Source organism: Tyto alba, unplaced genomic scaffold (assembly GCF_018691265.1).
Source record: "Tyto alba isolate M040663 unplaced genomic scaffold, T.alba_DEE_v4.0 Super-Scaffold_2, whole genome shotgun sequence".
Lineage (NCBI taxonomy): Eukaryota > Metazoa > Chordata > Aves > Strigiformes > Tytonidae > Tyto > Tyto alba.
Window position 1 is genome coordinate 89,271,118 of NW_024881282.1, and position 14,231 is coordinate 89,285,348.

General features: G+C 50.3%; 2 protein-coding genes across 3 annotated transcripts in view; one reads left to right on the forward strand and one right to left on the reverse strand.

Moving 5' to 3' along the window:
• The window catches only part of COPG2 (COPI coat complex subunit gamma 2), a 22,056-nt gene extending 17,347 nt beyond the window's left edge, over positions 1-4,709 (forward strand). For both annotated transcript variants that reach the window (XM_032986752.2, XM_032986753.2), the window contains exons 19-24: positions 88-227; positions 547-718; positions 1,741-1,838; positions 2,556-2,694; positions 3,106-3,204; positions 4,224-4,709. In XM_032986752.2, coding sequence (XP_032842643.2) covers positions 88-227; positions 547-718; positions 1,741-1,838; positions 2,556-2,694; positions 3,106-3,204; positions 4,224-4,354 — 779 coding nt within the window. In that variant the 3' untranslated portion in view covers positions 4,355-4,709. The remainder of the gene's footprint in view (positions 1-87; positions 228-546; positions 719-1,740; positions 1,839-2,555; positions 2,695-3,105; positions 3,205-4,223) is intronic.
• On the reverse strand, positions 4,650-14,131 carry MEST. Its single transcript, XM_032986755.2, has 12 exons — positions 14,059-14,131; positions 12,798-12,952; positions 12,106-12,185; positions 11,541-11,618; positions 10,983-11,119; positions 10,574-10,632; positions 10,266-10,306; positions 9,809-9,879; positions 9,103-9,204; positions 7,334-7,410; positions 6,701-6,764; positions 4,650-6,217 (listed from the first exon to the last, which is right to left on the reverse strand). Exons 1-12 carry the CDS (start codon positions 14,127-14,129, stop codon positions 6,100-6,102), a joined length of 1,053 nt encoding a protein of 350 aa, XP_032842646.2. The 5' UTR covers positions 14,130-14,131; the 3' UTR covers positions 4,650-6,099.
• Between the last annotated feature and the right edge of the window lie 100 nt (positions 14,132-14,231).

The window sequence follows — 14,231 nt, forward strand, 5'->3', positions numbered from 1 at the left end:
TTGTTGGGAGGATTGCCGCAGGACATGCAGGAGCAATGAACGAGCCTGCCAATAAGTGTCTGTCATCTTCTTTTCCTTTCTGTGCAGAACAACTGGCAGCCATTCCAGAGTTTAAGAGCTTGGGTCCGTTATTCAAGTCTTCAGAACCAGTACAGCTCACAGAAGCAGAAACAGAGTATTTTGTTCGTTGTATTAAACACGTGTTCACAAATCACATCGTTTTCCAGGTATGAGAAGTTACCCACTTGTGTCAGGGTGCGAGAGGAGTTGGCCCTTAATGATGCCTGGGTGTAGCATAAGCAGGGTTGTTGCTCTGCCCCAGAGAGCAACTGCTTCTCTTAAGGGAGTTGCAAGGTAGAGTTAAGAGGGTGTGTGCTGCTTGCCTCAAAGATCAAAAAAGGATGGGGCCTATGATCCCCATCTGTTAAAGAATTCTAGTAAAATTGGAGAGAAAAGCTTTGGACTATTGTAGCTGATTTGGGGAAGAATTCTCAATTAGAAACGTTTCTTCTATGTTCAAGCCCTTTTCAATTTATTCTTCTGCAGTTTGATTGCACAAACACGTTAAATGATCAGCTGTTAGAGAGAGTCACTGTGCAGATGGAGCCCTCGGACGCCTACGATGTGATTTGTTGCATCCCAGCACCCAGCCTGCCTTACAACCAGCCGGGCATGTGTTACACCCTTGTCCAGATTCCCCGGGATGACCCCACTGCAGGTACCCACTGGGGAGGGAGTAGTTCTGCACAAAAGATCCTTCAAATGAAGTTCTTGGAGAACGCGTGATAAAATGTTTATGGGGTGGGATTTGGTGAGTGCATACTGAGATTCTAGCGCTGTTTCTTCATCGTGGGTGATATGTGCTGGTTTTCATGTAGAACTTGTGTTTGTGCAAAATAGTATACACGCTTTTTACAAAATAGTATATGCACTTTTTAAGTAATGGGTGGTATTGGAGGATTAAAAATGGAATGTTAAAGAGGATTGGAGAGCATGCAAGTAATAGAGGAAGTGAAATGGACTGCCTTGAATCAATGAAGGGAGCACATTTGAAAACATGGGGGTTTGTTGGCAGTATTCAAGAACAACATCAGTAAAAGGAAAATGCAAAAATGCAAATAGAAAAAAAAAAAAAATCAGTAGTTTGGGCCTCTACATATTTGACCAGTGCAATTTTTCCTCTCTTCAGAGAATTAGAAACAGCTATGACATGTAAGAACAAGATTTTGTTGGGCATAAAACTTCCCTTTCTTACTTTTATTATTCACACTTAAAAGAAACTCCGTTGGATTTGCAGTTGGCGTAAGGTGACTCGGCTCATCAGCAGGGTGGATTTCTTGATTATTGTTTTAATACCGGGAGAGATTAGAACCAGTCCAAATTCCCTGAACTGTGGTTTTGGATCATAATCCACTTGTCAGAAACCCTTGCAGAGTTCCTTCTGGTAGCTAATGCTGACTGGCTCTCGCTGCAGTGCCCTGTGAGTCAGTGGGCCTGTGCTTGTTACACTATGGCATACTCCTCAGATCCTCCTTCGTCCTTCATCTTAAAGTCTGAGGGGAAATTTTATATTTATATATATTTTATATTTATAAGTTGAAAAGTGCTCTGACTGCAGCCATGTCTGTATCTTCTAGGGCAAAGCTAATGTACATTCTTCCTGGTATCTTTTGGGAAGCATGGGCTCAAGCAGAAGAAATTGCACCGCTAACCTATACAGGCTTTTTCTCTCCTCCCCAGTTGCTTGTACTTTCAGTTGCACAGTGAAGTTCAGTGTTCGAGACTGTGACCCAAACACAGGTGTGCCAGAAGAAGATGGCTATGACGATGAATACGTGGTAAGTTTGGGACTTGTTTTTTTTTTTTTTTTGCCTTGTCACTAATTCTGAATACACATGGCCATGGGGCTGACAGTTTCCTTTCAGATCTGAAGCCAGTAAGAGAGAACGGCAGGCCTGCCTGAAACACCATTTTCAAAATACTGTGGCTTGTACAAAACCTTGCTTCTGCCAAAAGTTACACCCTTGTAACTTTTAGTTTTAGTGCCCTATGGAGATTTGTGGGGGCAGGCAGGCAGAAATAACTTCCAGTCTGTTTTCAGAACTGCGGCCTAATCCTTCCAGCCCAAGCATTTGCACTTCTGTTTTTTGTGTTTGTATTATCAATTACTGAAATACAAGTCAGATCTTAGGAAAGTGCCTGTCTTTCGGGCTTGGTGCAGGTAAAGGCTCCTGGATTCTGAGAAAATATCTCCTCAGATGCCCAGTAAGGGCTCGAGTGGGCTTCAACTCACAAAGTGATTGCCCTGGTTTTTGCACTCCTTTGGTCTCATCGATGTTTTTGTATAAATGTTTTTAAGTTTTACAGATGACCACCATAAATACTGTTTTTCCTCTCTGCTTTTTAGATGCTATTATTGTGTGCTTCTCCTGAAACCGAAGCCAGGCATGCCAGAGTTGTCTTGGCAAAATGCTGTTGTCTGTCTTTCCCTTCCTGAGATCAGGATCATTTCTGTAACTGGCAGCTGAAAAAAATCTCTCTTGCTTTTCTGTCAGTTGGAAGATTTGGAGGTGACCGTGTCTGATCATATTCAGAAGGTTTTAAAGCCTAACTTTGCAGCTGCATGGGAAGAAGTGGGAGATGACTTTGAGAAAGAAGAAACCTTTGCACTTAGCTCAATTAAAACCCTTGATGGTAAGATGATCTCTTCTCATTTATTGGTGACCCACATAGTAATCCTGGTAAATCTGCCATGCTGAGGATATATTTAGTGTTCTAGGAAGAGAATTTGGTGCCTCCCAACATGACATAATGTCTCAGCAACAAGGCTTTGTGTTGCAATGTTGGGTATAATCCCAACATGATAACGTTAGCAGAAGTTTGGCGGTGCTCTCTTGCTTGAGGCTGGTGGAAGGAAGGGAGGGCTGCCTTCAGCAGAAAAGACATGGCAAGGTAGGTGTGTTGGTGGGGCTGCAATCCAGTTAATGAATGGAAATGGTGAAGCCACATGGGTGCTTAGAGAATGTTCTTTAATTGCAAACTAGTTCTCACAGAAAGCTTGACACCAGCCTGGAGGTCATTTTCTTTTTCGATCTCTGAATGCAGAAGCTGTCAATAACATCATCAAGTTCTTGGGCATGCAGCCCTGTGAGAGATCAGATAAAGTGCCAGAGAACAAGAACTCTCACACGCTCTATTTAGCTGGTAAGTATTCATGCTACTGAACTTGATGTTTCCATGTCCCTACAGATTATTTTTTTTTTATTAAATGGAGGGAAATGAGTTAGGAGATTATGCTCTGAGTTTTTTCTCTGTAGAAAGCTGAAGTGAACCAGTGAGTTGAATGCAGCTGGTGCTGACTTGGAGCCTGCTGCCACGGGGGTACTCGGGCTAGGCTCTGTGTCTCTCGAAACAGAGGTATTATACCTAAGGGAATGGTAGTGAATCCTTTGAATTAAGAACTTCCAGAGCAGACATGTAACTAAACTCCTTGCCTGAGGTTATCTATCTCACAAGGGGGTTCCTAGGACCGTCTTGTTTTGAAGTTCCTGTCACTAAAGATCCATCCTGAATTGGCCTGTAGTACCCACAACTTCTTGTTTGGTGCCTGTGGTCCAGGCTTGCAGCTTTGTGCAATCCTTGGAAGTGAAGTGCTCTACAAAACTTGGATAAAACTGCAGTGAGTGTGACAGAAGTGTGGGATCTTAATTTATTTCAGAGGTAGAACTGGTAACTCTGGGTCTGTCTGCGGAGTGATGTTGGAGTGGGACTGGAGCTGGCTCGTCCTGCCATCTGAATTGCTTCCAGGACTGCCACTTCTGAGCCCTCTAGTAGAAGCGGAGGAGAACTATTCCTCCCTTAACAGCAAGGGCACCAAGCCAACAGACTCTGCCTTCACGGCAGAATTGCAGTATGCGTTGCCTTCTCAAACCACAAGTGAGCCACCCACTTTCTGGTTTCTACCTATTTAAATCAGCCTAGCCCTCCAGCAGCACTTGCTGACTCTGTTTTATTAGGACAGTATCTGTTACCTTCAGTCTTGGCCTCAAGAGCTTAGAGGATTTTTAGGTTTTGATATTTTTTTTGTCATTTTCCCCCCCCCTTCTCTGCAACTGACCGTAGCCTCATTCCGTCTTGTGCTCGCCAAGTTGTTGGCTCCTGGGTTAGGACTAGATCACTGAGCTGCTTTTAAAGTAATCTCTCAAATGTTGCTTTGTCCCCAGGTGTATACAGAGGAGGCTGCGATGTGCTGGTGAGGTCCAGGCTTGCGCTAGGAGATGGTGTGACCATGCAGGTGACAGTCAGGAGCAAGGAAGAAACGCCGGGAGATGTCATCCTGGCTTCTGTAGGCTGAGTGGTAACAGCACATCGACTGTGGTGGAAACCTCCTTTGCAAGCACTGGTTGGGTATTTTACCAGATATCAAGCAGCCTGTCGGTCCTTCTGCATGTTGTTTTTATTCCTCAATTTGGTAAATATTTTGTATGATGTTACAGTAGCGGCAATAGTGGCTGGCTGGTGCTGAGCCTTTCCTGTGTCCCTTCCTTCATTGTCACTTACACATTCCTGTCTAACTTATTGCATCTCTGGCCACTTGCAGTAGAGCAGGGAAGATAAAAGATGCAGGTGGTAAGAAAATGGAATCAGACTTTTGTCAAAACTGATTTTTATTAACAGAAAATAAACACTGGTCCAAGTGGTGAAATTCATATGAATTACTGTTAATAAAATAGAAATCTTTGTTCTAAGTCTGTCTGCTTCAGTACAGAAAAAATAACCCATCATGGCTGTTTACTCAGCAAAAGCCCCTTATTTCTAAAGGGATGCTATTAAATTTCAAACCTAAGCAGTTAAAAACCACACAAAACCTGCAGAGTCTGCCAACCTGCAAATTTACAATATCTTGATGATTGTCTCCTCCGTTCCACACAGAAAAATCAATGTACAGAGAAAGAGAGAGAGAGAGAGAGAGAGAGATCGAACTTCACCTATCAAGGCATATTCAAATCTCTGAGCCTTATGTCAAATAATACCTGTGCAGCCTTTTTCTGGGCTCAGAGATGTGAAACAGCTTGTATCAAAAGTGGGTAAGAGAAGGGGAAGGTGTCTCCCTTGTGAGGGAAGTTCTGCATCTCTTCTCTCTGCTGATGAACTGTTGTTTCTTTCATTATCAACTCAGGGGAAGGAAGGAATACTATTTTAATGCTAATTGAACCACCTGTCCCAGATCCCTGTGCCTGGAGTAGCTATTGCTCAGAAGAACAGCTTGGCTTTTGCTAGTGCCAGTATTGCATATTCACCTTGTTCTAGTGAAATGAGTACAAGCCTGCCCTGGTAGAGCTGCATGCTACAGCCAAGCTGAGCTAGTCCCAGGGGCGTAGTGTCAGTGAGCAGCTCTGCTTGTTGAACTGGAAATCAGAGAAATAAGGGATGCGGAAAAAAATTGAAGTTTAAAGCTTGCCTTTGGGTAACTGGCCATTAAAAAGGGGTTACTGAAGATGTAATGACAGTGCTTAAACACCCCTTTATGGGTGGAGAGTATCACTGCCTGCATTTTGGGGGATTACAGATCTAGCTCTCCTGCTGTATTTTGTGTAGGCAAACTCAAGTTTCAAATTCTCCAGTCCTGCCAAGCTGGCTAAGTATTGTAACACTTTGCAGAGGGTTGTAATTTAAACTGCCTGTACAGCAACTCAAAAAACAGACCAGCATCCATTTTGGGAATACGTGCATCGATCCTCAGCTGCTGGTGGTCCTGTCTACCTGCGGCATGTAGTGTAGCCTAGTAAGGAGTGACCTACGTGATCTGCCTCCCTTCAGCTGCCCCTGTTCTCCCTTGAGCCCTCCTGGTTCTAAATACAGAGACACAGAGCTGTCAGCACCCTGTAACTCTACTTAGGCTGCTATTTTTGTCCATGCCTCCCCGCAGGCTAATCTTTTCTGGTACACAAAGGATTTAACTGCATAAATTCAGCAGTTTGGCAGCCAAAGGTTAGGGTGTTAGTGCAAAGTGTTGGATCTGGAGATTAAAAATCAAGGTTTCTTCTCGCCCCCGAAGCCTGACTGATAAACAGAGAGTGAGAGCTGAGCTGCAGCAGCTCAGAAGGAGTTGATGAAGCTCAGATACGCGTTCAGGAAGCCTGTTGGATCCTCCAGCTGCGGGTAGTGGCTAATGTGGTCGTCCAGCACAGACACTGTGGACATGGGAAGCACCTTCCTGTTGGAAGAACGCGGCAAGGCTTGAGCACAGGAACTGCAGCTCGGCCCCCGGTCAGCCAGATGCTACCAGTGAGGAGGACAGTACCCTCTTGCACAGTTGGGATTCTGCCCATAACACACTTTTTGGACAAAAAAAAAAAGCCTGTAGCAGCTACAGTTGACCGCTCTTCCAAGTGCTGGATTTACTTCAGGTTGGTTTGGAGGCAAAGAGTACCTCAGTCAATAAACCCTACCTCTCTCTGCTGTGGTTTTAAAATGCATGATTGATTTGACTTAGAAGTGTGACTTTGATGCCTAAACTGGGGAAGCAATTTCCCAATTGCAGAAGGCTCCGAATGAAGCACCTGGCTGTGCAGGTTAGAGGTGGGAATTAAATACAACCTCCATGAAATGGGAGTTGAAGGAAAAGTCCGAGACAAAAATCTCCCTCAAACTGAAACCCTAGCTGCCTATTCCTAATGCGTGCTGGGTATGGTCTTACTTGTAAAGCTGAAGAAACTCTGGGTGTGGATTCACGGGGTCCAGGGGCCCGTAGATGAGGTGCACTGCAAGAGAGAAGCACAGGCAGAGCTTTTATACCCAAGGACATCCCTAAACTAAGCCAAGGAGACCTGGTGCAGACACGTTCCCCCCTCGAATGGCGTTTGGGAAGCTTTCAGCAGAACACTGAGCAAACCAGGTGCCCAAAGGGCTCTTGATTCTCTGCCCTGGGGTCAAGTTCAGCCTCCAGCCCTCCTCCTGCAAACACCAAACCTTTCCTTCAGTGGTTGCAACTTGAGCTTGAAAAGCATCTCGGCTTCCCTGGGACAGCAGCTGGAGAAACCAGAGGCTGTGAACCAGCCTCTAAAGGAAAGTTACCTCTGCTCTCTGGAACAAACTTTTTCCTCTTACCTTAACAAGCTCACAGCTCTCCACTGTAACCGAGCCTTAAACTGGAGCAGGGAAGCTTGCTACCCCCTCCACAAACTGGATCTGAGCCCCGTTGTCCTCGGAATAAACGAGAGGCTCCAGCAATTAGTGGAAGGAGCCAGCGCCACGCTCCCGCGCTTGCAGATGAGGGGGGTAATTCCCAACATCCTGACCCGTAAATCAAAGAAAACCGATTCCTACTCACGTGGGACAGAGGTGGACATCAAAGCCCCAACCCAGCGGTCTCTGTGCTTCTTTCTCTGGTTTATGTACTGCAAAATACTGAAGAGAAACCTGTTGTTACGTAGCGGATGGTGCCTTGAGATGCTGCACAGGCTGGAAATGGCTCTCGGGGCAACGGGTGCCTGTGCGATGAGACCAAGGTGGAATCTGCATCTCCCACAGACCACCTCCCTGGGGCAGTAGCAACCCAAAAATCAGTCTGCTGCCCATCCCTAAGCTCAGCAAATCTGCCTAAGGTGGTGGGTGTTATTTATTTACTTAGACAGTCAGCAAATAAAAGCGCAAAGGAGGTCAGGATGCTGACTACAGGTCTCATCCCTGGTGAACTCTGTGCCCTGAGTCCAGTCCAGAGTCCGGCTGGAAGATAACTCAAGGTCATTTAGGAAAGGAGAAACAGCTTACAGTCTGGGGAGAGGGGAGGATAAGGTTTGAATCCTTCCCACCTGGGATGGAAGGAAATTCAGGTCCTCTGCTCCCAGTGCCACTGGGTTGTAAAAGGTGGTGAACCGTCGTAACCTTTGCGCCGGGCGGTGCGGGGAGTCAGCAAACGAGCACTGAAAGGTTGGTTTACCCCCAAGACCCCTTAAACCGTGCCGCTTCACTTGGGCAGCGGGGCAAAAAATGGGTTTGCAATCATCCTACAAAACGTCGGGGCAGAAACCTGAAAGCCAACGCCGGGGCAGCACCGTCTGAGTGCTCCCGTGCATCGCGGTGGCTCCGCAACCATTTCAGTGCCCCGCAGAAGAGGACTCGACACTGAACCATGGAGTGTGGAGGAGCACAGAAGATAATTTGCACTGGTCGGGTCTGCACAGTGAAAATCTGAACTGTTAACAGCTGCTCAGCTTGTCTCACCACCCCAGCCAGCAACTCAGGGTGACTCCTTGCTTCAGCACAGCTCCTGGGGGGGCTGAGGCTCCCGATTTAAACATCAGGTTCAAGTCAGCTGGGTTATAAAAAGCCTTCCAAGGCTGAGAAGCTACACTAAATAAACATATGATACTCCGACACACACGCCATTTAAGGGGCTGGAGCTTCCCATCACGGCTACGCTGCCGACAAAGGTGACTTTGCAATAATTTGTCACGAGGGGACTTGCCAAGTGGACAGTGCATCAGCTGGTGTACCCACTGCTGGCTTGGGCGAGCATCCCTCGTAAGAAGCAATTAATAAGGGCCCTTTGGAGGGACTGAGCTATTTGGTCCTTACTGTGATTTGTCTGGAGATTGTCCCCCTGTGGGAGGAGAGAGGAGTTGGCACGCTGTGGGGGGGGAAGAACAAACACAGACCCCACTGAGTGGGGATACAGACCTCACAACCACCAGCCCAAGGTCCTTCCAAAAGTCCCAAACTGAAGAAAACCAGATTTAGCTCCAGTTTTTAACAGAAACTCACAAATTCAAGCAGCAAACTTCCAAATTAAAAAACCCCACATTGTACATCGCCAGCATTGCCCTCCTACCACCACGTGCAGGCTCAGATCATCCTGACTCCGGACTTCCTTGCATCATCCCAGCAAGAATCCCTGCTCCTGCATCACACCTCAGCTCCTTTTTGGGGTGCAGTGATGATTCCAGACCCCAAGAGAAGCAGCTGGAGGCTTTGAGGAGCCAGTGTCCAGGGACCCGGCCGAGCTCTGGTAACCTCAGAGCTGCTGCAGGGCTCTACCTGGAAACAGAGGGACGCCACGGGTGTAAAACTAAGCTCATGAAGCAATTAACGGTGACGTACCTGTCAACGACGAGATTGCCATCGTTAGTCCGCACCGCCGTCCACATGTCCCAGTATTCCGCCTGTGAAGGCTGCGTGTAGGGCCCGAAGACTGCCCCAAGCCTGGAAAGAAAGTTCAGAGTGACACAGCAGCAGCTGTGTTAGTATACGACTCAAAAAAATTAGCCAAAGGCAAAAAAAAAAAAAACAAAAAACAAACAAACAAAAAACCCCAAACAGTTGAGCACTTCCAGCTTCCACTACGAAACACGTGGGTGGAAGGGCAGCACTGCAAATTGTCCCCCCAAAGGCACCCAGTGTTGGGCTTAGCAGCCACTTTAAAGAGGTTTTTGGAAAAAAAAAAGAGGGTTCGCAACATCTGAAAAAAATATATATCTGATTGCGTGCCGTATGTGGCGTGTGGTTAGGGTTTTCATTGCCTCTGTAACAGGCACAAATCCAATACTCGTGGGAGAGAAGGGTTTCAGTGTACAGTGAGAAGCAGTGTGGTTTATTATTAGGCTGAAGCACTCTGCCATCCTGGAGAGGGAATGGCCCAGAAGATCAAGGTCGTTCAAATCCAGGGGCAAATCTCTCCTGGGACAGCACCAAGGGATCTGCTCACCTGCCAAATACCCGCCTACGCTAATTCCTACGTTGGCCCCCTCCCCACTTGGCTCACGTCCCCCGTATGGACTGTGCCCAGCAGCACAGAGACACAACTCACCCTCTGGAGAAGAAAAAGAAGTTCATCAGCCGCGTGATGATGGGGGACAGCAAACCCCCGTCCTTGAGGATCTTGGGCAGAAGGGAAAAAAAAAAAAAGGAGACAGCACTACTTGGTATCGTACAGACAAGTAAATCCTGTCTCCTCAGAGGGCTCTTCCCCGTATTCCAGCAGTTTCCCAGCTCAGCCCTGAGCCTCGAGATGTACGTGAGCTCTCAGCGGTGAGACATCAGCGTTTCAAGGGGTGATTAGTTGGGGTGTTCAGATGCGACAAGCCACATCCTGACAGCCCCTGCTTCTTCCCACCGCCTCTAACGATGCCTGCGAGCAGCTCAGGTGTCATTACCGAAGCGGGAAAAGCAGCAGGTATCCGAGCCGGGTAAAAAGCCGAACTCACGGAGTCAGACTTCTGCTTGAGGGGCGATTCGGTACGACTAGAGTGGGGGTAGCAGCTCACCTTCTGGATGAACCGGGGGTAGTGTGTTTCGGGGAAAATCCCTGGAAGGATGTCAAAGAACAGAGTTGTAATGCTACAAGTGGTTTTGCTCTGCATCTCCCAGCCTCTCCCTTTCTTCATGGTGCCAGGAAAGGTGGCACAGGCAGCCCCAGGACAGATGCTCCTGGTTAATTACTGCACCGTAATTGCAATTCACTTGGGGTTCGGGTGGTGCTTTCCCTCAGGTGATGGCGACAGGAAGGCCATCCCATCCCATGGATCCCCATCCCTCCCAGCCCACCCATCCCACGATGCCGGACAAACCTCACCTCCGTTGGATAAGCATAGGCTGTTGATCAAGATGCTTCCAGTTTTATTGTGCTCATACCTGGGAGACAGAAGAGAAGAAGGTGACACACAACTAAACCTTCTACAGGCTCCAAGAAGTGACCGACCAGCAGGTCAAATTCACAGTGTCAGATCATCTCTGCTCCCCTGCTGTCCCTGGCTTGATAAGAAGGAGCTCAGGAGGAAAGCTAAACATCCTAGAAGCCGGGATTCGATGGATGGGAGCCTCAGATCTGCCCACCATGGTTGTTCCCTGAGACATCTCAGCCTTCGTTACAGCTGTAGGTACAGGGAAAAAGGGGTTCTGCGCTACGTCCTTCCACTTATCTGCTGGAAATCGTCTTGATAGGGACAACAAAGAGCAGCCAGAGCATCGGTGGTTGCAGTGACCTGTGCAGCAGCTCCTGTGCAACTGTATCCCCGTAATCGTGGGACAGGAGATTAATTCTCTGGTGGTGGAGGCCGAGGTGACGCACCAGCCCCTCGACGATGCTGGCTTGCTCGAAGATGGAGTAGCGGTGGGGCCTCTGCGAAGCAAAGTGGGAGAGGAGCCGCAGTGAGAACCTGACCCACCACGAGCCCACAAATCCCAGAATAAACACCCAACTGGAGGAACATGGGGTGGAAACCAGTAGTCTGTGACCCCGGATAGAGCAGTCAGGATGTCCTGGGCCAGCAGCTATGTCCACAAACCAGTGGGAGCACTGCCCATGTCCCAAAGGGGTCAAGGTGTGCTTGGGAGTCACGTTAAACCCAAGACAGTGACAGAGCCACTCTTTACCACGCACCTTCCCTATCCCTTCTGCTATTATAATGTCTTATTCCTTTTCCAGTTGTAAATGGGAGAAGAAACTGGACTGCAAACGCCAATTTTGCAGGGATGCTGGCATGGCAGAACAACCTCTGGGCCAAAAGCAACTGCAAAAATTGTCTTCCCAGGCTACTCACAGGCTTGTCACTAAAACCGAATCCTACGAAATCCAGAGCAATCACCCGGTGAAACCGCTGGGTCAGCCCTTCCCAGATCTGGAAGAGAAATGCATTAAAAAAGAAAAAAAAAAAACAAACAAACCAAAAAACGGCTGATGGGAGCGGAGAGAGGAAAAGTCTGTGGCGATACACAACCACGGGTGGCCATGCTCCCTGCTGCTCCCCCAGGCAGCGCCTTCCACCTCCAAAAAAACTGCAGGAGGTTGAAATCTCCCAACAAACAGCAAGACCATCCACACCAAAAAGCCAAGAAATAGTTGTGGGGTTTTTTTTTCTCCTGATTTGGGCTGGAGCGTGGGAAAGGGCAACGTGGGAAGAGGTTGGCTCCTCTGCAAGGCATCGGGAGAGGAAGAGGACAGATGCCCTGGAGCACAGCGGTACCTCCAGCAGAAATTCCTCTGAAGCATTGCTCACCCTTTGCTGAGCCACCAGCCACGTCCACCTGCTCGTCGCCTCGAGGGAGAAACCGCCGGGTTTGCTGTTGGCATCCAACCCCCCCTCCCCGGACGCCCACTCCCCTCACCTTGCACCAGTCGTAGCTGGAGGTTGGGAAGCCGTGCAGGAGAACGACGATATCAGAGCTGCCGACGGCACCGGTTGAATCTCGGGAGGGAACAAGACACCAGGGTTAGCTTTTCCCCCTTCATCCCCGCAAATTCCTCCCTTGTAAGATAGGCACTGCTGTTCAACCTGCGGGGAGCCCAACCAGCAGCATGGTATCACCTCTCCCCCCAAACCAAGCATGGGTTTGACTTACACCAGAACATCCCAGTGCCAGCGTGGCTTTAGGAACCCAGCCAGAAGAGCCACCACAGCTGCCAGCACCAGCTACTTACCACAAATTAGGGTTTTACTCAGCACAAATTAATTGCAGCTGCACCTAAGTCGCTAAGATGGGTGACAACCGCTCCAGCAAAAAAAGGGTTTTTTTGGTATCTTCTTGCTGTGACCCATCGGAGGCTGTTGGGATCCTTCCCTGCCAACACCAAGGTATTGGCAGTGCCACACAAGGACCAACCTTCGTGGCTTCACCCAATTAAAATGTTTTGATAACGAACAGCCCCGTGGCACCTGGATCCATGCATCAGCTCCCCTTAAAGCCATTATGTTTTGGGAGGGATCTGCCACCTCCTTGCCTGGCCTTGGGGACATCCCCAGGCCCGCTCCCCACCGGGATGGATGAGGTGTCCCCAGGGCTCGGTGCGACCGTGTCACCTCTGTAGAAGATGTTCTGGTCCTTGTAGGTGAAGTAGCTTCCAGAGGACCTCCAGGAGAGCAGAGCTGGGGAGAGCTTGGGGGGCGGGATGTGCAGGTAGACGGCGAGGAGGGGTACGCTCAGCAGCCCCACCTGCACCCACCACTCCTTCATCCTGGGGGAGAGAGAGGAAGGCGCCCATCTCCCAGGATTTGCCCCACAGCCCGCAAGTCCCCCTAACCCCTCCCCATGTCCCCCTAACCCCGGCATTCCCCTAACCCACCTCCAAGTCCCTCAAACCCCCACATCACCATAACCTGCACATCACCAGCGTGGCAAGTCCGTCAGAGTGGTCTCTGCAGGAAGGGTTGGGGGGAACGTGGGCCCCATTGGGGGTCTGAGGGATGGATGTGGACCCCATACGGGGTCTGAGGGGGACGTTAGCCCTATTGGGGATCTGAGGGGGGACGTGGGTCCATAGGGGGTCTAAAGGGGGACATTGGCTCCATTAGGGGTCTGAGGGGGGACATGGGTCCATAGGAGGTCTAAAGGGGGACGTTGGCCCCATTGGGGGTCTGAGGCGGGATGTGGGCCCATAGGGGGTCCGAAGGATGGATGTGGACCCCCTATGAGGTTTGAGCGGGACATTGGCCCCATTGGGGGTCTGAGGGGGAACATGGGCTCCATAGGGGGTCTGAGGGATGGATGTGGACCCCATAAGGGATCTGAGGGGGATGTTGGCCCTATTGGGGGTCTGAGGAAGGACATGGGTCCATAGGGGGACTAAACTGGGACGTTGGCCCCATTGGGGGTCTGAGGGAGGACGTGGGTCCATAGGGGGTCCGAAGGATGGATGTGGACCCCCTATGAGGTTTGAGCGGGACATTGGCCCCACTGGGGGTCTGAGGGGGGACATGGGCTCCATAGGGGGTCTGAGGGATGGATGTGGACATCATAAGGGGTCTGAGGGGGACGTTGGCCCCATTGGGGGTCTAGGGGGTCAAATGAAAATCGAAGGGGGGGGGAGACAGGTACACTAAAGCCCCGCCCCCCAGCCGCACCCATCAATAAGCCCCGCCCCCACACAAGCCCCGCCCGTTCAAGGGTCAAGCCACGCCCCCGGGAACACTCGGGGGGGCACACAGGCCACGCCCCCCTCTCCCGGCCTCGCGCCCCCCTCCCACCAAGGTAGGGGGCAGGCCCCGCCCCCCAGCGGCGGTGGGCGGAGCCTCCGCGTCCCGGCGGGGGCCGCGCCCGCGCGCGCGCGCGCGCGCGCCTTACCTGCCTCCGGCGCTCCGGCCGCGCGCCGGCACGGCGCTCCGGGGGCGGGGCCAACGCCCCGCCCCGCGCATGCGCCGCCCCGCCGCTTCCCGCGCGTCACGGCGCCGCGCGGCCGCGGCGTCTCCCCCGCCTCCCCGGTTGCCGGGCAACGACGGAGGGCGGGCGGCCCGCCG